Genomic DNA, 24,347 nt, shown 5'->3' with positions numbered 1-24,347 from the left:
CTCCCTGGACCTCAGTTTCCTCAAATGCCAAGTGAAGGGTCTGGTCAAAACTACCTGAAAGGTCCCTTTACTTCAAAAATTATGTTTTCATAATACTTGCAAGAGAGGAAAACAGTTATGTTACTTTAATACTTTTATTTTACTACTATTATGAGAGAACTCTACTCTAGTCTCCAACGTTCACCTCCACTACACTGTAATTCAAATTTCTTGTCTGTCTCCCCACCTAATGAGCAGCTCTGTGGTGACAGTTTCACCTTTGGGCCCAATGCTTAAATGAGATACAAAAAGTAGGCCGGCTAGCTCAGCTGGTTAGAGCGTCATGCAAATAAATGACACACAAAAAATACTTGCTCACTGAACAATCAAAAGTTTAAAAAGTCACAGACTAGGTTTCATTTTTTAATGTAAATTTAAAACTAAATTCATTAATGTGAATATTAACTTGATTGAATTCTCATGAATTAAATTTGTATTCTTTACATGACATCTCACCTTTCAAAATTTTAATACTGAATTAAATCACGAATCACTAATACACTTGATCAAAGCATATAGTCTTCAGAATGGAAGTTTAAAACTACTCCTAACTCATGAATTTACTAATTTTTCTCCCTACCAAAGATGGCAGATTTTACTCAAAATCATACATATGTATGTATGTGTGTATAATTCTACAATTTGCATAATTTTCCTTTAATAATGTATAGTCGTTGGATTATTGTATTCTTAGAATTGCACATTTACTTATGAAATAATTCCCAAGCTATATTGTTATTCATCTTTCACATTATCACTTATGTCAGATTGTACATATAAATAATACATATTTTCACCTGAAAACTTCGAAACAAAATTTAAGTTTTAAATTCACATACCAAAAAATCTTCGGGCAGTAAAAACAATTTCAAATTAATTTTTTAAATCTTACTTGGTGCATATGGGTCATGGCGTGGTTTGCAATTTTGGAAACCGTTCTGACTATTTTCCTTTGAACTTGGTTTATAGACACTTTTGAATGGGCTAGAGAAACACTTTTTGGCAGCGTGAGAAGAACTTAAGACAGCCGAACTTCCTCCAACATGAAAGCATCTGCCGCTGTTGAAATCATCTGGAGAGATTACACCCATGACTTCTATTTCTTTTCCACCAATCATCATTGTTTGACCCTCTTCAGTCTTTTCAAGCTCTTTGCATTTATATCCAATGCCTTTAAATCGAGAAGGAAGGAAATTAATTTATTGACACTTCAAGATGACTAGTGTAACCATAGTCTCCTTCCCATAACCGTATAGAATGAAAACTGCACTTTGAATGTAAATTGCCTCATATAACCCGTTAGCCAGAATAAAAATATAATTGATCATTTTAGTAGAAAATAAACACCAAAAAATCCTAAGAAATAAATAATTATATAGCTGTAAAAACTAGCCAAGTTTTAGAGAGGCAAGGCTTTTTTAAATTACTGAAGACATAGCCTATTGCAGTCATAGTTTTGCCATCTGTTGTCTGTAGAAAATCAAGCCAAGAAAAGAGTGTAGTAAGTAAGCTACACGGACCCTCTTTTCTTGCGAACAAACTAGAGAAATACCAGATCAGCTCTGGTTCCACTTAGGAACAGCTGGAAATGTGAAGAACTAGCAATAAAAGCAATGCTACCACAACCAGCACCGCACAGCTCCACATGACAGCACAGTAAAGACACACCTGTCACACAGGCCACTGGTGTCCACGTTCTAGCTCTTGAATAAAAAGTGAGATATTTTATAATATCAAGCTCGTTTGAATTATCGTTAATTCAACAGACATTTATTAAGTGCTGCCATGTGTAAGGTGCTATTGGAATATAAATATGAGCAAGTCAGTCACAGTCTGCTCCAAATGAACTCATTAATCAGACAGAATGGAATTTTAAGGCTTCTGTGCTTGTCTGCATTAAAGGCATAGTTTCTGTGTCACTATGAGGGGCAAGATCTGTGTGCACCATAAACTTTTTTAAGTCTCTAAAGACAAAAAATAGAAGATTGCCAAATTTTAGAAAACATGACAAGAGCCTTCTAAACTAGCTGGAAATTGCTACAATTCCCTATTAAAACTGGGCTAAGATTATTAACAATCTGTACCAATTGGTAACTATATAATATATATTCCTCAATATTCATGATAGAGCTTTGATATAAAAAGAAGTTACCTGGATGGTGTTCCTAAACACCCAAAACCCACCATTCTTCAAACTATCTTAATTCAACAGCAATCTAGATCTCTTCACATTAATGAAGATTATAGCTTTATCTTCATATAGAGTCCAATGCTATTAATCCAATTATTATTAATTACATGAAAATGGGAGACAAGAATGAACTTAAATTTGAGGCATCTTCAGAAGCCTCTGTAGCTCCAAGATCTCTCATTTCACTTTGCTGCTTGGTGATGACTGCCTCAGACATCTCTAGAATCTCTATTCCTACATGAACAATACTTAGGTGGGGATGGTATGGCTCAGTGGTAGGGCACATGCTTAGCACACAGGAGGTCCTGGGTTAAACTCCCAGTACTTCCACTAAAAAACAAACAAACAAACAAAAAACGTAAATGCTGTATATCCAATTTATTTAAAAGAAAAATTGCTTGCATTAAAGGCAATTAACTTCCAAGTTAATATATTAATTAATGCTGTAATTAAGCAACGAGGTCTTATGTTTGGATGTTTTCACTTTGAAAGCCAATAAAATGTTTAAATCACTGGTGTTCAACTCCTGCCAGATACGAGAATCACGTGGAAACCTAAAATATATGTATGTCCAGTCCCTCTCCCCACCATCCAGACCAAATAACCACAGCCTCAGAGGTCAAGGCTTAAGCACTGGCATTTTTTAAAAGCACCTTAGGTGATTCTACTTGTGCAGTCAGAGCAAAACCCTGCTGTTTATAATCTAATTTGCATTTTTTGCTACTTGCAACTGAAAGGTCATTTTATTATAAATTATACACACTCAAAACCACGTATATTTTACACCTTATGGGTAAGAGATATTCCAGGGTAATTTTGATCGTTTTTACCTCTCTAGGTGGCTTTAGAATATAACTTCACTAAACAGGTATAAGCAAGTTCTCCAAAAATTTAGCCTCAATGTACCTTAACCAACAACATGGAATGGATACTGTAATTTTCCTTTTTAATTTCTCTAAACACTAAGCATAATACTGTATATACAGTACTCGTTCAATATCTTTATGACAAAAAATTCCACTACAGATCATTCCATTCTGCCTCAACTCTTGTCCCTCTTGTCACTGCCCTTCAGATGTGACATTCCTAAAACACTGAAGGAGTTTTACTGCTCTCCTGCCTTTGCGCCTCTGCATATGCCATGCCCCTTTCTCCTACCCTGCAGAAGTACTGACCCTTCAAATATTACCTTAAACAATAACTCCTATGAAGCTTTCCCCAGCCTTCCGGGTAGATTTAAATGGCCCTTTGATATATGCTCTTACTGCCACCAGCAAAATCCTCATCGAAACAATTATCCTAGCGCTTCCTAAATCTCAATTACATTGCCATGTCCCCACTCAATATAAACTATATCCATCTTTGAATGTTTAAGCCTGGCATAGTGCTTTGCACACAACAGTTACTGAAAACTATAAACTATGATATTTTCAAATGAATGAATGGACATGTAGAACAGATTTTATAATCATGGGCCACACTCAGAACTGAACAGAAAGAGAAAATGAAAAAAAAAAAAAAAACCATGATTGGTGTTAGGCACTCTGAATTTATGGGCTGACTTGTACAAATCATGCTGGTAACACTTTATAAGGGAAATAATGGTAACACCCAATTTAGATGTGTTAATCTAGGTCATGCGTAGCCATTGCCTTCTTGATATTTGCAAATTTTTGTTAGGTATCATTGAAGTTAAATATCATTCCACTCCTTAGATACCAGTATCTTTCAAACTTTTAATCACTTAGCATTCTGGGAAAAAGAAAAAAGGTGAAAAAGCAAACCAAGACAAACTGCTTAATCTCAGAAAAATGCCGAAAAAACTGCATATACCTGGCTGGCCGTTTTGGTTTCGGAGGAAATGAACCCATGGGACAAGATTCACCTCACTGAGCTACTACTATACATAAGGCTGCAGACTGACTATTACGAAACAATTTTATTTTTATGAGATAATTTAGACATAAAAGTCAATTAAAGAACACCTTTATAAAACCCAATAATGTTTCAATTTTGTATTCAGAGATTTTAATTTTGGACCAAATCATAAACATCAGCTGATATCACAGTACCTCTTCCAATGTCTCTGCCTTCCAAATCCTTTAGTGTAAACGACTTTCCTTTTACAATAAGAACAGCATCACCTTCCCACTTTTTGTGTTTTTTCTTTGAAGGCTTACACCAAACGACACTGAAATATTTAACTAGGCTATCAGGTTCCTCTTCTCGTCCCTTAGACACTGTTATTTCTTTAGGGGATGAATGAACTAGAATGAAAAATAAAATAAAAACCACATTACTAAAGGTGACTTTAATATTTAGGTAGTAAGATCACTGAAACAAAAATAAAAGCACAAGAAAGGTAGATTGCATTAAGTATGAGAGAATATTTTATCATACTCGTGTTAGCATTTCATAAACTGGGAACTCAAATGTCAGGTGCTACCATTACCATGAGTACAATAAATGTAAACTTCTTATCATCCCAAAGTCATACAAACTCAGCTGCAGGAGAATAATCATCACTGCCAACATTTTAAAACTCTAGGGGTTACAGATAAAATTTCAGCATCATGGAAAAATATCTAAAATCACATGTTTTGAATAAACAAATGATTTAATTAACAATGACATGTCAAATCAAGGAAAAGTAATATAAGATCACAGAGTTCTCTGAAAGAAAAACCTGTAGTTTTTTTCAAATAAGAACCAAGGTAAAACAGCAAAGTAGCAATTAGACTAAATTTCATTAAAATACTCATCTCCTAGTTAGGGAGCAAACAGGTTGGGCCACTGATTCTCAGAATTTGGTAGTATACGATTAGGAAATAAAAAGTTCATTCTTACAAAAGTCTATTACTTTTTTTGAAAACACTTCCAGTATCACCTTACAAAAACATCCTATAACCAAGCAGTCTAACACAGAAAATTACCCAGCAATGGGGAAACTAATTTATGGTGATAGATCCAGAAAGCGGTTGCTGCCTCTGGAGTAGAGAAACTGACCAGAAAGGGGCAGGAGAGAAGGATTTGTTCTGAGTGGTAGTTACATGGGTGAATGCAGTTAACAAAAATCATCACTAATCATTTAAGAGCTATCATTTTATTGCACATAGATAATACTTCAACTTAAAAAAGACAAAACATAATAAGACAAAGAATAACATAATAAGTTGAAAGGCGTGTACAGAATATTCTAAATAATGTTATCTTTTAGTGTTTTGAAGCAAAACAATCCAAGTTATCTATTAATTCAAAGTACATTTGACACTAGAGACAAAATCTCCTCTTACTTCTCTGTCCTAGTTCCTCTTTTTTCCCATGGCAGTTACAGTTAAAAACTAGCACCCGCATAAGAAACACAGACCTCCCTTACACTGAGCCCTTGCTCCTGCTTCTCATCTAGCTTGTGTATTTTCAACGGCTAGGTAAAAGCTATTCCAGCTGAGGAGAGCGGAATCTCACTCCCCCATTACTGAAGAGCTATTTACTATGTCTTTTACCAAATACACACTTGACCCCAGGAAGCTATCAAAACAATAGAATTTACAAAACAGAAACCAAATGATTACTTTACCTTTTAAGATACAAAATCTACTTAAGTAGGAAAAGAAAAAGGAAAAAACCCTGAGATTAGTAATAAAAAGAGAATGCCCATTTCCCCCACTTCTATTCAATGTTGTCCTGGAAGTCCTAGCCAATGCAGTAAGTCAATAAAAACAAAAAAATGTGAAGATCACAAAGGAAGAAGTAAAACCATACCTGTGTGCAAATGATAAATCTGTTTACACAGAAATCCACAGGGAACCTAAAAATGAACGACTATAACTAAAGAAACAAATTCAACAAGATCACAGGATGCCAGGTTCACAAGTAACAATCAACTGTATTCATAATAGATTAGCAAGAAATAACTGAAAATAAAAAATTTTAATTCCACTTATAGTAGCTAAAAAAAAAAAAAATACCCACATGAAACACTTGGGAAAATATCTAACAAATGGTATCTAAGGCCTCTACACTGAAAACTTCAGCTGTGCTGAAAGACATTAAGAAAGATATAAGTAAACAAAGCTCCTATTTCATGGACTGGAAATTTCAATTTTAAGATAGAAATTCTCCCCAAAATGATTTCTATATATAACACAATACCAATCAAATTCCAGGATGCCTTTGGTAGAAACTGACAAGTTGATTCTAAAATTTATATGAAAATACAAAGAATCTGGAACAAACCAATTTTTAAAAAGAACAAAGAGGAATCATCCCATCTGATTTCAAGGTTTATTATCACATAACAATAATGAAGATACTTTGGTACTGGGGGAGGCGGGGAGGAGGACCTATAGATCAATGCAACAAACTAGTGGCCAGAAAGAGACTGACACAGATCTGACCAAGTGATTTGCAACAAAGTTAGCAAAGCAAATTCAATGGGGAAAAGAAAGTCTTTCCAACAAATGTTTGTTGAATCAACTGGATATCCACATGGAAAAAGATGAACATTAATCATTAACTCACCCTGAACACAAAGTTTAAATCAAAATGGATCATAGGCCTAAATGTAAAACCTAAAACTACAAATCTGTACAAGAAAATGCAGGAGAAAATATTTGTAATCTTGAAGTAGGCAAAGAATACAAACGCACAAAACATTAGAAATTACATATTGAATTTTATCAAAATTTTAAAATTTTGAAAGACAGTATTAGGAAAACCTAAAGGAAAGCCACAGGAGGATAAAAATATTCAAAACACATATATAACTATAACTAAAGAAACAAATTCAGCAAGATCATAGGATGCCAGGTTCACAAGTAACAATCAACTGTATTCATAATAGATTAGCAAGAAATAACTGAAAATAAAAAATTTTAATTCCACTTATAGTAGCTAAAAAAAAAAAATACCCACAAAGGACCTGTCTGCAAAATATAGAAAGAATTATGGCTCAAAAGTAAAACAAACAAATCAGTAGAAAAATGGGCCAAACACATAAACAGATAATTCAGAAAATATATACAAATAGCCAATAAGCACATAAAAAGATGTGTGACATCATTAGTCATCTGGAAAATGCAAATTTAAAAAACAAGATGCACTTCACATCAACTAGGATGATTAGTACCAAATAGATAATAACAAGCATGGTGGGGATGTGGAGAAACTGGAATCTCATTCACCTCTGGTGGGAAAGTAAAACAGCGCAGCCACTTTAGAAAACAGTTTTGCAGTTCTTCAAAAGATTAGAGCGACCATTGACCCAGCAATTCCACTCCTCAGTATATGTCCAAGAGAAATGAAAACATATCCACACAAAAACTTGTACATGAATGTTTATAGCAGGATTATTCATAACAACCCACAGGTAGAAACAACCCAATTGCCCATTCAACTGACAAATGAATAAACAAAATGCGATACATCACTACAATGTAATATTATTCAGCCATGAAAAGGAATAAAGCATTAATACACGCTACAACACGTATGAACCTTGAAAACATCATGCTAAGTGAGAAGCCAATCACAAAAGACTGCATATTACATGATTCCATTCATTTGAAATGGCCAGAACAGGGAAATCCATAGTAGATGAGTGGTTGCTTAGGGCTGGGAGGTGAGGGTGAGATCAGGTGGTGGGGTGGGGGGCTGGACTGAAAGCTAAAGAGTACAGGGTTTCTTTTTAAAGTGCGGCAAATGTTTTAAAATTGACTGTGGTGATAGTTGCACACAGCTATGAAGATATTACTAAAAATTATGTATTATATGCTTTATGTAGGTGAACTATATGGTATGTGAATTATAACTCAATAAAGCAGCTTAAAAACATGAGATAACAGCACACACTCACTAAATTGACTAAAAGAAAAAAAAACTGTATTAAGTGTTAACAAAGATGTAGAGTCACTTATATCTGGGGAAAAAAAGATACAGAGCACCTATAAATAGCATACACTGCTGGAAGAAATGTATAGTACATTACTTTGGGAAACTGTTTGGCAGACTTCTAAAAAGTTAAACATACACCTGCTATAACCAGCTATTCCATTGGAGGGTATTTACCAAAGAGAAAGGAAAACCTATGTCCAAAAACCAAAAAAACAAAACTTGCACAACTTCAAGCCAGGTAAACCAATCTCCTAAAAGCCTGAAGATTCAGTGTCACTACGAGAATTCAGATAGCTCATGTTTATCACTGGCATTCGTGGATTTAGAAAGTGAATCTTGTCTATCTTCAAACAACAAATCATCCTCAGAACCATCATGGTTTTTTTCTGAGGAAACAAATGATTGATTTGCAGCAGAGTCCAGCTGTGTCTAGAACGCATAGCCCAGTGAGCTCTTAGTCCCTGAAAGGGTTCAGGCTGCTGTAATCCTGATCAGAAGACAAGGAGGGACAGGACTTGAGCACTGGCCCAAGTCTCCTGGCCTTTCTTCAATAATGAGGGTATCTGGACAAAGGGTAATTTTTATATACTTCTTTGGGGAAAAATATGCTTCTGATATACCAGGAAATATGATGCATATTTTGTATATATTTTTTATTCTCCTCTTTTCATATATTATTGTGAATACATTTCCCACATCATTAAATTAAAAAGTAAAATGATGTTTAATACCTGCATAATATTACCAATGATACTCCTATTAACTGAGAGGGTTCACTTCACTACCATATAGCAGCATAATTTATCGATCTTACCAATTTCTCTCTAGTTGTATTTATTTTTTATTGTTAAAGTTAACACACAGTAAAACTGCCTTTCTCTTGGCGTACAGTTTTACAAACTTTAACACATGAATAAGTTCATTTAATCACCATCACAATCAGGATCTAGAAAAGTTCCATCACTCCAAGCTTCCTTCATGCTGTTCCTTTATAGTCATACCCTTACCCTATTTAATTACTATATTTTCCACCAATATAGTTTGTGTTTTTGAGAGTGTCAAATAAATGGAAATCATACAGTATATAGTCTTTCAAGCTGTTTCTCCCACTCAACATAATGTGTTTGAGATTCATCCAAGTTGCTGCCTGTATCAATTTGCTCCGTATTATTGTACGGAATACTGAAAGACAGATGAGGTGTTTCTAGCTCTTAACTATCATAAATCTACAGATTTTTGTGTGAACACTCACTTTTACCAATTTTACAGATAGAAATGCCTTTTACTTAACATGGTAATTTGAATTTTATTATTAGTGGTAAGACTTTTGAAAACATATTTACATTTCCTTTTTGCTTGACTCCTCTAATTTCACATTATAAAGGATGGACCTAAAAGGTTCTCATTTCTTTAAACTGAATTTTTAATCTGATCTGAAAGTGCCCAACATTCATCCATCCAACAACTTACAGATTGCCCAAAATGTAGTCTAAACTCAAACTCTTATCTATTACTTATTGCAAAATTTCAATGAAGTCTAAGTAGAAAAAAAAAGGCATTAAAGAGGACATGACTTAGTAAGAAATTAGTCAAAATTAAAGTAGAATATAAAGCACTATTAAATTTTAATACGTAAAAGGCTAGTAAAATACTTTAAAATTAAGTGTTGACTGTGCTAGAAGAATCAAAAATCTACATCTTCCTTAATATAAGGTATTCACTATAACTTCTATTGTTATGAAATTTTAATTTGTGAAATTTTAAACAAGCCCAGGTCGTTTGAACACTCCTCTCTATCCCTCTCCCCTAAAAATAAAAGGAAAACTATATGTTTTGGCAACACGTAGCCTTTAACGGATTAAAATGTGCCAGGTTGAAAAAAATCCACTCATTAGAAATTATTAAACAACATACTATAAACCAATAAATGATTATGTTTTAGTAAAAGGTCCAAAAGGTCATTGTTTTTTTAATGAGAAACTATGGAAGTTTGGAGGGAGAATTAGTGCATTATTTTAGGGGCAATAAAGAGCTCTTAAAAAGATCACTCTTGACTTCCCACTTGTCAAACTCCTTTACCCACAGTACCTCAGAGAAAAAGGCCATGGCATGGAAAAATAAAATTACTCTGTGATGTGTTATATTCAGGGATAAACTTGAGAACACATGCATAAAATGGGAACTTACATGCCTCAAAGAGTTGTCTGTACCCACTGTTTCCACTTCAAACACCCCAACACCCACTCCTTCCCCCCATTTCTTCAAATTCCCAGTCACTCCTCAACCTCTCTAAGCTGGCCTCCAGTCCAGTCCCTCAACAAAGCTGCCTTGTTAAAGGCCACTAAGGAGCTCTTTGTCAATAAACCCACAGGTTATTTTTCAGTCCTGACCAAAGTTCTCAAAAGCGTTAGACAATGTTGACCACTTCTTCCTTGAAATACTGAACTCTTATTTTTATGGCTTCTAACACACTTCAAATGTTTCTCTCCCTTCTTTGGTTGCTGTGCTGCTTCTTAAACATCTTTGCCAGTTCTTAGTTCTTAGTCTAACCTTTATTTATTGGAGTTCTTCAGACCTGAGTTCTAAGCCCTCTTCTCCTCACTGTTCACTTCTCCTTAGCTCACCAGCTCCCACGGCTTCAATACCATCCCTGTACTAACATACTTTTTTCTCTAGCCCAGATCATGACTCTAGATCTACCCACATGAATGGTTCATAAACATCTCAAACCCACCATGTCTACTTATCCTCTCTCCAAAAATCGCTTCTCCTACAGTTTTTCCACTTCTTAGTGAAAGTACTACTCCCCTTGTTCAAGCCAAAAAATTGGAAAGCATCCTCGACATTCTTCACTTTCTCAGTTCCTGAGCCAATCAATCAACCACAAAATTCAGATGATTCCACCCATTACATGGTTCTCAAAGCCGTGCACTGTTGCCTTCTGCATTGCCTCCAGCCTTCTCAGATTGTCATCTCTGACCTGGACTACTGTACTATTGATAGTAAGATCTTCCCAACAGCTCCGCTGAAATCTTGCCACCTCTATTCCCTAAAATCATTTTCCATATTTACTCTATGTTTAAATGTAAATCTGATCATGAAATGTAAATCCATTTGCCTTAATGGTGTTGAAGAAAATATCTTACTCCCAATCAAAAGGCCTATACCTCTATTTCTCTAACGTTCTTACCTAAATTAACTTCGACTCACCCTTCCATACAGTTTAAATTTCCCTGACTGCCAAACTACATCAAGTTGCCGTATTATCTCAGCATTAACTCGGCAATTAATTATGTGACAGATTACTTAATGTCAGCCTTCTTCACTAAACTATGAAGTGCTGAGAGGAGGGTCTGTTTTGTTCATCACCATATTCCCAGAACAACAGGTACTTTTCAAAACTGCCATTTTGATTCTAGGCACATTTTGACTTCATGTTTATAAAAACATTAAATTAAAACAGAATTACCTCAAAATTAATTTTCATTGAGAAAGTAGCCTTAGAAATTAACTTGGAACTCATCCGCATTATTGCACATTTTTATTTTCATTTTAATGAATTATTACCTTCAGGACCCATTATTTTCCAAGTAAACATTATAACAAAGCTTTGATTCATCAGTTACTTCTTTATGTATAGTATTTACTGATTATAGCTTTTGCCAACATGAATTTTCTTTTATAATCATTATTTCTACCAAATGCAGTTTTGCTGTCAAAATATTATCAAGATTGTATAACTCCAAGAGTTTTTAGTCAAAAAAAGTTACTAGTTTTTAGATAGATTAGCTGTCATGTGTTATTTTTATTGTTTTACCAACCTTGATTTTTCCAGATAAAGTTTTGCAGTTTTTAGCATTGACGAAAAAGACCAGATGCTTTGATTGGTTTTTGAATTCTAAAAAATTTGTGGTGTGTAATTTTAGCCAATTTTAATTCATTTTCTTTTTGCATTATTTCTACCAGTAGCAGTCGCTATGTACGGAATGAAAGACTGAAAATATCTTTCTGCATTTTTAAAATTTGTTCCTGTTTTTTATTTGGTTACCCAAGAGAAAAATGCAATTCCTCAGGATTGCTGTAAAGAGGGAATAAAAAGAGTGTCTTCATCAAAATGGCTAGGAAAAATATCCTACAGTCAAATACCCTGTTGTATTCCCAGGGCCTGATGTTATGGCCACACTTCCACTGCTTTAAAAAAAAAAAGGCTGAATAAAATGAAAGACAGTAATTAAATTCTGAGAATTTAGGAATTCTTACAATAACTTTGAAATACCATAAGATTCTCAGACTCAGACATATCCTTTCTTTTGCAGAACAGAAGGAGGAAAAAAACATGTACTCTAGAGCCAGACTGGCTGAGTTTGAATCTGGAGTACTGGCTATGTGACCCTGGACAAGTTACTTACCCCTCTGCCCACTAATGAATTTCAAATGAATGTCATACTAATACCTACTTCATAGACTTGTATTAGATTAGCTAATATATGTAAAACACTTAGAAGATGCAGTAAGCGTTTTCTAAATGTTAACTACTATCATCACCATCTTGCCCTTGTCCCTTTTCCACTTAGTCCCAATTTAAATATAGGCCATAGGGCAGGGAAAGGAGGGGGTAAATAATTGCAAAAAAGTAGAATGAAGATAACTGGGAATTAAACATAACTTCCTATATGTTGACTACTTGTAATACATAAAATGTTGACTAATTTGCTATGTCCCAGACTAAGCACCCCTAACAATTCCACTTTGCCTTTAATTTCTATTTCTAAACTTGGTTCTGACCAATATCTTCCTTGATCTGTAATGTACCTCCCAAATCAATACCAAAAATGGTCTTCATAAACAAGACTTGAATCATACAGCAAGATTCACGAGGTAAGAATGCTTAAAGCCATGCTTAGATAAAAGAGGAAGTGGGAGACACTGTCATTTTAATATTAATAGTGGACATTATTATCTTAATGAATGAGTCCTAAGAATAGTCACTGTAGGGTTGGGTAGCTTAATTATACATTCCATAATATTCTTTTTTTTCCTTTTAACAATTCCAAATACACACATACTTCTCAATGGAGCAAATAAAATTCAAAATGTCTCATAACATATTCAACAAAAAATGTAAAAACTCTCGCAGACTGTGTTTTTTGAGTTTCAAAATTATCAAAACCTACCAGAACTTTTAATATGTATTAATATATAACTGCAATATGAATTTAAGGTTTGAAACATACAGTTTTTATTACACTAAAATATATAAACATTACTATACAAACTCCTTCAAACTGGTAATCATCCATAGTTTTCTTTATCTAATAAGGGAAATTGAATGTCAACTAAGTACAAGTATCATTATGCATAAAATAAACCTAGAAGATATTTCTTTGCATTAAAGGTCATTTTCAGTATATTTTAAGAGCATTGCAGGGACTACACATTTCATCATATTTCTCAATATCTTATATCAAAGCATACATGCAAGTAAGTGCTAAATAGAAAAAAATCAATAAAACTACAATATTCCAGATATCCAAACTATCTGCCTAGCATTTTTAATTTATTTAAATATCAGAAAAGTTATTCACCAATTTCAATTCTGATATTCCAATCAATGAACATGCAAAGCTTTATTTTAAAAGTCATACACTGTTGATCAAAGTGTAAAATGATACAATCAATTTGAGAAAAGGTCTGGCAGTTTCTTAAAGATTTAAACATATATCTTCCCTAATCCAGCATTTAAGTCTATAACAAATTTACACAAGAATATACATAATAGCTAAAATCTGGAAATAGCCCAGAAGTCCATCAAAAGATAATGGATAAACAAATGGTATATCTATTAAATGGAATACTACTCAGCAACAAAAAGCAATGATGAACTACTGATAAGAGAGTGGATGAATATTAAAAACATTAAGATGGGTGAAAGAAAACAGAAACAAACAGTCCATACTGTATGACTTCAATTATATTAGGTTCTTGAACAGGCCAAATTTACCTGTGGTTTTTTAAAAGTTAGAACAGTGGTTGCCTGAGGTGCCAGGGGATTGATTAGGAAGGGGCAAAAGAGAACTTTTTGGGGTGATGATAATATTCTAAATCTTGATGGGAATTTAAGCTACACAGGTGTAGTCACTTGTCAAAACTCATCAAATGGTACATTTAAGATTAGTGCAGTTCACTGTTGGCAAATCTTACTTAAAAAAAACCACACCCACAAATAAATATTGAACCCCAGTTCATAATACTCATGTTAAAGTTTTAAGGGAAAAATACTTTAATTCTGCAACTTTTTAAAAATAATTGTTTTCTTTTAAAAAATGAATGGCTGGATAGGTGAATAAAAATGTTATAAAACAAATATAACAAAACATTAAATGTAGAATGTAGGTGGTAGGCATGTGATGTTTACAGAAAAGTTGAAGTTTTTAACTTTTTCTGTATATTTGAAGGGTTTCTTAATCTTTGTAACAGAGGTGAATTCACACATAATTTTAAAATCACAAAAGATCTAACAAAGTGTAAGTCTAACAATACATCCATTTTAGTTTAAATTGTTTGAACTAACTTGAATGGTATTTCTATTTTTCTTTATTTACTTTGCTTTTCTACTATTTACAAATGAACTGAAAACTAAAAATAAATAACAAATTCAAATTATAGCTGCTACTTTTAATGAAACAGATATAAAAAACACTGAACCAATTTCTCAAAATTATATACAAAGATCTAGCATGACTGTCAATGTTTAAGTAGGTTGCATATTTTAAGAATTTACTCTTTTGTATTTAAGAATTGCAACCATATTTCACCTAATTATTTTTAATTATTTACAATCAAAGTCACCATCAAATATTTAATTGATTTTGAGAATCTGTGGATCTTAACATTTGAAAAAAATATATTATGAAATTTAGGCATGGTACATTTGGCATCTATTATAGTACAGTCATCTAAAGAAACATTTCAATTATGCCTCATCAAAGAATTTTACCTCTATAGTACTGAACTTTTTGTTTCATGGCACAAAAAAGAGAACACAAATCAGTACAATGTATTACCTTGCATTTAAAAGAACATGTAATGACAAAGCATTTAACCACTATCATCTACAGGATATATTAATTACAACTTACCATGCTCAATTATCTAAACATATCTACTTAAAATTTGACATTATTTTAAAAGAAGGCACATGGAAAATAACTGATATTTTAAACATTTTCACATAAGATGCAATAGGGTAGAGTGAATCTTAATAACACCAAGTTGATGTCTCATTATACACAAAAGAAAAGTATTTAATTTGAATATTTTAAGAAATCTAGCACTTATTAGAAATGAAAGAGCATCATTAACTTTATCAGGATGCTATTATAAATCATACCTAGGTTGCAAAAATTGTAAGTTGTAAAAAAACAATGTACCCACTTAAGATTAGATGGATAAGAAAAGACAAGAAAGTGGCAAGAACAGCCTATTCACTAACTAAATTACTAATATGTTGGATGAAATAGTCTTTTGACTTAGTATATTTTTCAAATTTAATGTATTTCTACAGAACCAAGTCTACATTTTTAAAATAAAATCACACTTTTCTATGTCTTCCCAGCATTACATTTTGTAAGTAAAGCTCACAGCCCCAAAGAGTTCTCTACAGTACATAGGACGTCTGGTGACTTCAGCTGTATTCCATTGGTACTATCAGAATTTGTCCCTGTATAGTCCCCTTAGTGAAAACTGTCCTCAGTAAAAACTGCTAATGTACGTTGGTAAGTAGTCAGAAACTCAAAAAAGTCTCAATACAAAAAGAAAAAAACTTTATAGATTTGCAAATGTTAGCCACTATATATAAAAATAGATCAAAAAAAAGTTTCTTCTGTATGGCACAGGGAACTATATTCAATATTTTATAATAACCTTTAATGACAAAGAATATGAAAACGAATATACATATATATATGCATGACTGGGACATTGTGCTGTACACGAGAAACTGACACACTGTAACTGACTGTACTTCACTCAAAACAAAAAAAACCTTTAGCTCAGAATTTCCCTAAGATACTCTGTAAGATAATAACAAATAGACTCCAAAGAGTTCAATGGTCAAATAAGTCCTTCTTTGTACAAGAATTCTCATAAACGATACTATGCTAATTACAGTTGCATGTGTGGGAGGTGGAGCAACGAAAATGAAGCAGAATCACATGCATGTTAATTTTTGCCAATTAATATCAAAACAAGATTGACTCAGAAAAACTGCTGCAGAAAAATCACTGCAGTGGCTGTAATTCGAGTGTTTAAAAATATGAAAAAATAAGATTTTTTTATTCTACTCAGTCCCTAAATGCTAACAAATTTGTTACCTGACACAGGCAACGAAACAACAATCTTAAACGCTTGGAGAAAAATATGACTGTAATAGACTATGTTTACACTATTTTCTGGACAGCAAAAAAATTTTCAAGGACAATTTTGTATAGTGTACATTTTTTTACCTTCCACACTTATTTTAGACCCTAGCCACCAAAAGATGTATGCTGTACTTTTTTGAACACATAACTTTCCTAAAAACATCTCACAGAATTAATGTTCCACAGAAAATACTTGGAAAACTGACTTAGCTATACAAAGTCAGCATTCAAACTGAACATTCATTAACAATTCTGAGTAGTACCATGCTAAGATTGTAATATGAATTACATTTTGTATGGTCATTTGTTCTCAATAATTTCAAAAAGTTAAAGCTTACTACAGTAAAGATTTACTAGATTTATATTGTAAAAACATCACCTAAGTAAGAATTATAAGATTCATCAGACTGAAAGAAAAGTCACAGCATAAAGAAGCCGAAATTGTCAAAAAGATATATCATATCATACATTCAAGGCTTTTTATAATAAAATATCTAACCTTTTTATAGCAGATATAAAATGCCAATGAAATTAAGCAGTCAACAAGCTACTACAGTACCATAGAGGCCATTTTATTTTTATTCTTTCTTTTCCTATAGCCATAACCTAAATTTTAGATTTAATTTCCCCTCACTACAATGCCCACCCTGAAATGCTGCTATTATGACATTAAATCATATGCCCCTCGTCAAAAGCCTTCCATGGCTTTCCATCATACATTTGATTCCTTAAAAACAGCATTTAATGTAATCCATAATCTGGTACCAATCAGCTTCCAACTTCCATACTGATATCCCTCAATTTACCCTCACCTACTCTTCAACAAAAATTTTTGAGAATCTAGTATGATTTAGGTACCATGTTAGGCTCCAGAATACTCTATTACAGTGTTCTCTGGGGGTGGGTTTTAGATTGCATCAGAATCTCTAAAGAGTTTTTGCTGGACTTCACCCCCGCAAGCTCTGGACCCAAAAGGGATGGATTTCCATTTCTCACACATTCTCAAGCAATGCTGACGCTGCTGGTCAAAATCTATACTTGGTGAACCACTGCTCTACTCCAAAGGCCACTAGCCCACTGGCTGAATGAGGACCACTCACATGTTTGTCTATGTATTGTTTTAAACATTTTAAACTATTTCCAAATGTTTCAAAAATGGAAAATTTCTCATAAAAATGCAGGTTTCTGGCTTATTTCCGCACGTAAAAATTTTGCTGGAGCTAAACAGCAGCTACTGCAATTAGTCAAGGTGTGTGTCCCGGTCCAGGTTATCACAGCCCAACCAGCCCTCTCTACGTCCACTTAAAAACCACCGGGCTTGAGCACCGTGCGTGTACTCATACACTTTGACCCACTTTTCCCCTTTCTCTATGCCTTTTTTCATGCTGCTCACTCTGACATAAACACCTTTTCTATACTGCTGAAATCCTACGCACCCCATTCTAAAATTTGGCTTAAATATCCTTCCTCAACAAAGCCCCAGCAAAAATAGAAATCTAAGCTTAAGTAACACACCTATTAGAGATTTAACATAAATGTAATATGTATGCTTTAAGAATCAAAGTTTTATTTCCACAAATATTGAAATAGCAATATTTACAAAAAAATTAAAAGACTACTGACACTACAAATTATAATTTGTTGCTATTTTATGCTAAGTAAAATGTTAATATTGTTCATTAGAGCTTTTATTGTGATTTTACTGTGAGAAATCTTTTTAAGAATAAGACATTCAAAATGAATTAAGACATTTTAAATCCTATAGTCAAAATATATAACAGCTCCAACAGAGCATCTTATTTTGCTGGACAAAAAAAAAAGGAGGATGGGAGTAACTGACACAATTCCCCTGATTCCACAACCCATCAATCTTTAAAAGCAATTTTAAGGACAGATATGTTTTTATTTTTTTATTGTGTAGGATATTTTAGTGGATTTTTACTTCTATAGAATAGCAGAGGGGAAAAATTACAGAGAAGCAAAAACTGAGTGCTGGTCCTTGCTCTGCCATAAAGAGCTTTTTACATCAAGTTAATCATTGAGTTCTCCCTGGACCTCAGTTTCATTACCTTGAAATTGAGGTGAGAAAAAGCATTCTCCCATTAACTTCCTTTTCTAAAGCCCAAGGACTTACACTTTCAAAGAATGAAAGCATAAAAATCAATGTCATATAGACAAGCTTCTTGCAGTTTAGTATTGCTTCTAAACTAGACTGACTTAAAAACCCTGAACTACAGCTTTCAAAGCACTATCGTAAAATGTTGAAGATTCAGGGGCTCAGTGAGAGAGTGAATACTTAGCACGCAGAGGTCCTGGGTTCAATACCCAGTACTTCCATCAAAAAAAAAAGTTGAAGATTCAGAACGGTGAAAGAATATTTATGTATTTATATGTATGCTATATGTTAATGATCAAAATAAAATATCTTTTGTAAGGCCAACAATTAAACTTAGAGAAAAAAAAAACTGGAGGAAGAAAAAAGATTTATAACCATGCCAATCAGTGTTTCAGCATTTGTGTTAGGAGACTCTGGATCTTATCTCACTATTCTATTTCACCAGGTCTCCTCTGACACAACTTTGGCAGGAAAAGAATCTCAAAAGAAAATAATTAGAAAATCATGTCAAAAAACCCTTTTCATAATAGACTAAAAACAATTTTTAAAGAATATGTACTCACTTCAGGATATTCCCAAATGAAAGTAACTTGGCCAAAATTAAAATTATCAAAATGTAAGACTGAGAAAGAAAAAAAATCTTAGAGGCTATTATATTCAGGTAGATCATGCTGTAAGCGAATTGCTTTTAGCTTCTCCACTTCAATTTTTGCTCTTAGCAGCTCTTCCTCTAGCTGCTGCCTTCTTTTCAATCCATCCCTCTTCTCCTGAACATATAATCCAAAATTTTTTTGATTTTCTAAAATTATTTCATGCTCCTCTTTCAGCATTTGCAGAATCTGAGGATCATACCCTAATTGTGACCTAAAATGTTCTCCACTGTCATGCCGAAAAAAATCATCTCTCCTTGGGATAGAAGATGGAGACGATGTCATTCTCATATCAACAGAGGAAAGTGACGGTGACAAAGATCTTTCCATAACATGTATTAATTCATGTTCTTCTCTTTGCTCTAATGTATCACTCTGTTGAGAATTTAAAACCAACGGAGGGGGTTTAATGTCTTCTTCTTGCTTCACCTCCTCTGTAATAGCAACTGGATGGTGATCCAACATTACCTGTAGGGAACTGGCACCAGCCTGTGTTTCCTCATCCACGTTTGCACTACTGCACACAAAAAAGCATTATAAAATGTAAATCAAATGAAGACAAGAACATATTTATAGCATAATTTCACATTTAACATACATTATCAAGTTTTAAAGCTACAAAGAAAATTATGAAGCAAAAAATATTTTAACCTTTGGAATAATAAAGTGACTAAAGTTGGGATTTTAATAATATACATATATACAGCTCTCTCCCATTTTAACTTTAAAATTGGGCTCTTTAGAAGACAAGAAATTACAAATACTACACAAGGCCACTAAGGCAAATAAAAAAGAAAAGGCATGTCTGGCCCTAATTGTCCCTACAAGCCTAAGGTTCTTAAATACTGTAAAGTGTTATTTAGTTCATTTTGGGCCTTGTTATTCCCACACCTTAGTCCTAGACTTCCTGTTTCTACTCTCCTGGATTTTTATCTTAAAATCTGACTGATTTAAAAATCACCAAGGTCCATGACTTCCAGGAGGACAGTGAAAGACAAACTCTGAGAGGTACTGATTTCTGTATTTGTCACCAAAAAAAAGAAAAAAAAAATCAGGATTGTGTATGGCATGCCCAACTATTAGAGGGTTCTCCTAACCACCCCAATTTCAGATGCAATGATGTTTCCCCTTTACTTATCCTAAACCATGACTCAGGTGGTCTTAAGTCTTTCAACCAGTGGTCAGGTGAAGTGCACAAGGGCAAGGGTCTTCCCAGCACCCAGCATAATACTATACTTGGCACCTAGTAGGCAGTCATCATATGTTGAATGATTGAATAAATTAAATGGCTTTTTTAATGCAATGTTTTTAAATGGCTTATATATTGAAAGTTTAATAAATTTACATGAAATTTCCATAAAGTATGCATTCCTATTAGAGGCAACTACAGTTTTAGCATAACTTAAACTTCGACATAACAATATTTGTTATGACATAAACATAATGTACCTTAAAATTCTGTTTTTAAATAATTTCATGTGTAATATGAAGCTGTGAATTAAGAATATATAATGTTTGTTAAGGTTTTTTTTTTAAGTTATGCTTCTGCCTAACTTAAAAATAAGAGTTATATGAATGTATGTATGTATGTATATGTATGACTTAAACATTATGCTGTACACCAGAAACTGACATACTGTAACCAACCATACTTCAACACAAAATAAATTAAAAAATAAGAGTTATAGAGGGGAAAGAGATTATTGGGGTATTAATGGAAATGCTGTACTTAAACATTATTTAAAGAACATTTTTTAAGTGATAGATAACATAGTTAAGAATACATTCTACATGGATGATTAAAATGCTGGAGCAAGTTCAAGTAGAACATAAGGAAAAAATTTAAACTCCCCATATGTCTAAGAGCATTAAATTGCCAGAAATATCAGATATTTTTCTAAGGGTTACAAATGAAATAATAAGATATACATAGTATGTTATGAAAAATCTATTTGTAGACTATACAAATTCCTTCATTTTCATTCTTGTCTTTTTTTGTCATTTTATGATTTTCAAAAGCAAAACAATGGAATATAAATCTAATTCAAATTAGCAAAATTTGCTTTTATTAATATCTCTAAATCTGGAATGGGAAAAAGTTAAAACCACAGATGAAAATTAAATTTTAAAAATCCACATAATTACTATTCCAAATTAGTATATATAATAGAGCATAAGACTCACAGTTGAACACTGACAGCATACTCTCATGTAAATTAAAAATACGCCTTATATCTGGAATCTTCCATTCCATTTTAGTTAAAACATTACAAATAAGGCATAACAAAGTTTAAAAAAATGACTTACAGAGGGTCATCAAAAATGATAAAATAGAGAAGGACTTCTAAAATTTTTGAATATGAACTTTGAGGATCAGATTACAAAAACAAAATATAATTTGATGTTAGAAATAGGTAAAATTAAGATATAAATCAATGTGATTTATAGAAATAAACAGCCTTACAAAATAGCTCTATATCCTTAAACAGGCTAAACTGATGAGATTAATACATTTATATAGAAGCATAATTAAGATGATAATATAATTATAAACTTCTGAGATAAGATTCAAGATGACAGCAATCAAATAAATATATTAAATACATAAATATATTAAATGAAAGTGCTAGTATACAGAAAGTGGCAGTGCAGGAACACTAACACAAGTAAGCATTTAAGTGGCACATTTCTGACAGTCTTACCTTTAAAATCTGAAAAACTGATTGTTTAAATGGTAGCTTTACAAAGTGTTAATTAACTCACTTAAACAGAGAAATGTTGGTGTCCCAAAAGACTGACTGTGTAGGTATATATGTTGTATGTATGCATATGTATATATACCATATACACACATATACACACACAAACGTTCCAAATGTAAACAGATACTTGTATCTTATATATTTCTCTTCCATATCATTGTATTTTTAAAATACACAACTTAATAAAACTACAGTTTCTATGTGTAGTTTTCAAATTATAAAAGTCTATACATGCCAAAAAGGTGGTTTTATACCTGTAATGTAAAGCCACTGTTCTTTACGGTTCAAACAGGTAAAAAAATTTCGTAAGTATAAAACAGTCTTACTGTGGAGTTCTTTTGGACATTCAGCATATTGGGATTTAATCATTTGTCATCACAGAGAACAGTGACCCCATGAATTAATATACTGTGTATCCACGTCTTAGATTCCCACTGGTATTATTTTTCACTATGCTCTCAACCACGGTAAGAAGCTGGGCTCAAAAACATTACCGTAGTAAATTATCAAAATAACAATTATGTTTGCTAAAAAGGTTTTTCCCGTTTCTCCCCTAATGTTAAAGGGACTTCACAGGTAATCAATAATTTTGCTTATGTAATGACTCTTCCACCAATAGGAAAGCACCTTGTAAAGTTTTGTTTGAAAGGTACCTCAACTAACAAGGAGTTTACAATTTGTTTAAATTACTCTAAATGATTCAGAAGAAGAAAGTGGCTTCCATTTTTATCTTTTGCCAGGGATTCAATTTTGAATTAGTAAGTAGTAAGATAATAGTTTTTGAAGATTTCCAGGCAAGTAGTTATATGGAGCACAATTTAACCAAAAACCTGTTTCTAATCCAGTTGCTCTTACTGGTATATTAAAATTCATAGTTTGATACCCTTGCAAAACAGTATGGGAGAGCTTACCCTTTTCTGCATGACCCAAAATCAAAGTGAAACTAGATCATTAATATGTAAAAACAACAAAAACTTTTAATTTTATTAAGTAATCTGAATCCCTAATTAGGTATTAACTCCTCTTCTTGTGTTTCCTTGTCTTTTTTACTTTGAATATAAGTTAGAAAAAAATTTAAACTGTCTTAATACGTACAATAATACCATTAGCAAGTTTACTTAATTGTTGATTTTAGGTTTTCAGCTTAATTTTCAGTAAATGTAGGCAGTGACAATTCATAAAATAGCAAGAATTCCATTTCCCCTGAAACTGCTAACTTTATACAAAACTGAAAATTCCAATGAAATGTAATATTAAATGAAATACGAAAAAAGTACCTCTCAGAAGCTAATTAAACAATTTAATTTTAAAGCTTAAAAAGTTTATGAGGGGATGTCACAAACTGCATCCCATTTATTCCTCCCTAACCTTTACTTTTTAGAAACTACAGAGGGAGAGAAGGGGGAGGGGAAGACAATGAAAAGTGGCTTAAATCAAATGCAGCAGAAAAATTCCTTATAGCCTCACTTTTCTTTTTTAAGAACGCAAAACAAAGGCACCATTCACTGCTCCCATCGTGGGGATGCTTACTATGCATATCTCCAGCACAGCTAAGCCAGAGCCCAATAGATAGGAGGCGCCATAATTTTCCACAACAAAATAAAATAAAGCTTACCTTTGTATGTGGTTCCTGTCTCTTACCAGGCAAAAACTGGAAATCTGGGGAATCAACTCCATAACTTTCTTGGTTGGCTCAGAAATATTGCTTTTAAAATCTGATTGGGTCTCTTTTTGCAGCAATAGCTCCTGTTTGGCATATTCTTTGAGCCTTTTGTAAAGAGTGCGCAGGCCCTGCGCTGTTCGAGGAGGGCGGTCTACTCCAATTGCATTATAGTTAACTGCTATGATATCCCAACATCTATTCTTTTCCACTATCACTGAATGTTTGTTAGTGTGTTCTTCGAGAATTTTAACATAGGGCTTCACAAGCTTTAGCAGATCAAGCTTTTCAGATAAGGTAAAATTGGAAGATCTAGCTTTTCCTACCATTGTTATTTTCAAATTAAGTAGGCAGTTTCTGAAACCACCATGCAGCCTTCAGCTCTGCTCAGCTCTTTTCACAAACAGAAAAAGATCAGGCTTAACTAGGCTGGCCTCATTTAGGCCCACGCCTACAGGGGAGGGTTTATTAAAATTCCTCCAGCTTAAGCTGACGCAGGTTCAGGAAATCTGCTTAAGCCAAGCCTGACCTACATAAAGCTTCTCACTGAAGAAGACAGGAAGGCACAAGCAAAACACACTTGTGTATAAAGAGAACAGCTCGAGATAGGATTTAAT

General features: G+C 33.2%; 2 protein-coding genes across 2 annotated transcripts in view; both read right to left on the bottom strand.

Annotated features, from left to right (window-relative positions):
- The window catches only part of RAD54B (RAD54 homolog B), a 69,388-nt gene that overhangs the window by 27,458 nt on the left and 17,583 nt on the right, over positions 1–24,347 (bottom strand). The window contains exons 4-5 of the mRNA XM_031439333.2: positions 4,303–4,497; positions 932–1,210 (exon numbers count right to left, since the gene is read on the bottom strand). Coding sequence (XP_031295193.1) covers positions 932–1,210; positions 4,303–4,497 — 474 coding nt within the window. The remainder of the gene's footprint in view (positions 1–931; positions 1,211–4,302; positions 4,498–24,347) is intronic.
- Positions 13,376–24,298, bottom strand: FSBP (fibrinogen silencer binding protein). Its single transcript, XM_010976009.3, has 2 exons — positions 23,686–24,298; positions 13,376–19,825 (listed from the first exon to the last, which is right to left on the bottom strand). The coding sequence occupies exons 1-2, from the start codon at positions 24,057–24,059 to the stop codon at positions 19,300–19,302; spliced, it is 900 nt and encodes a 299-aa protein (XP_010974311.1). The 5' UTR covers positions 24,060–24,298; the 3' UTR covers positions 13,376–19,299.

Source organism: Camelus dromedarius, chromosome 20 (genome assembly GCF_036321535.1).
Source record: "Camelus dromedarius isolate mCamDro1 chromosome 20, mCamDro1.pat, whole genome shotgun sequence".
Lineage (NCBI taxonomy): Eukaryota > Metazoa > Chordata > Mammalia > Artiodactyla > Camelidae > Camelus > Camelus dromedarius.
The sequence above is the reverse complement of the archived record's forward strand: the minus strand, read 5'-3'. Positions and strand labels throughout refer to the sequence as shown.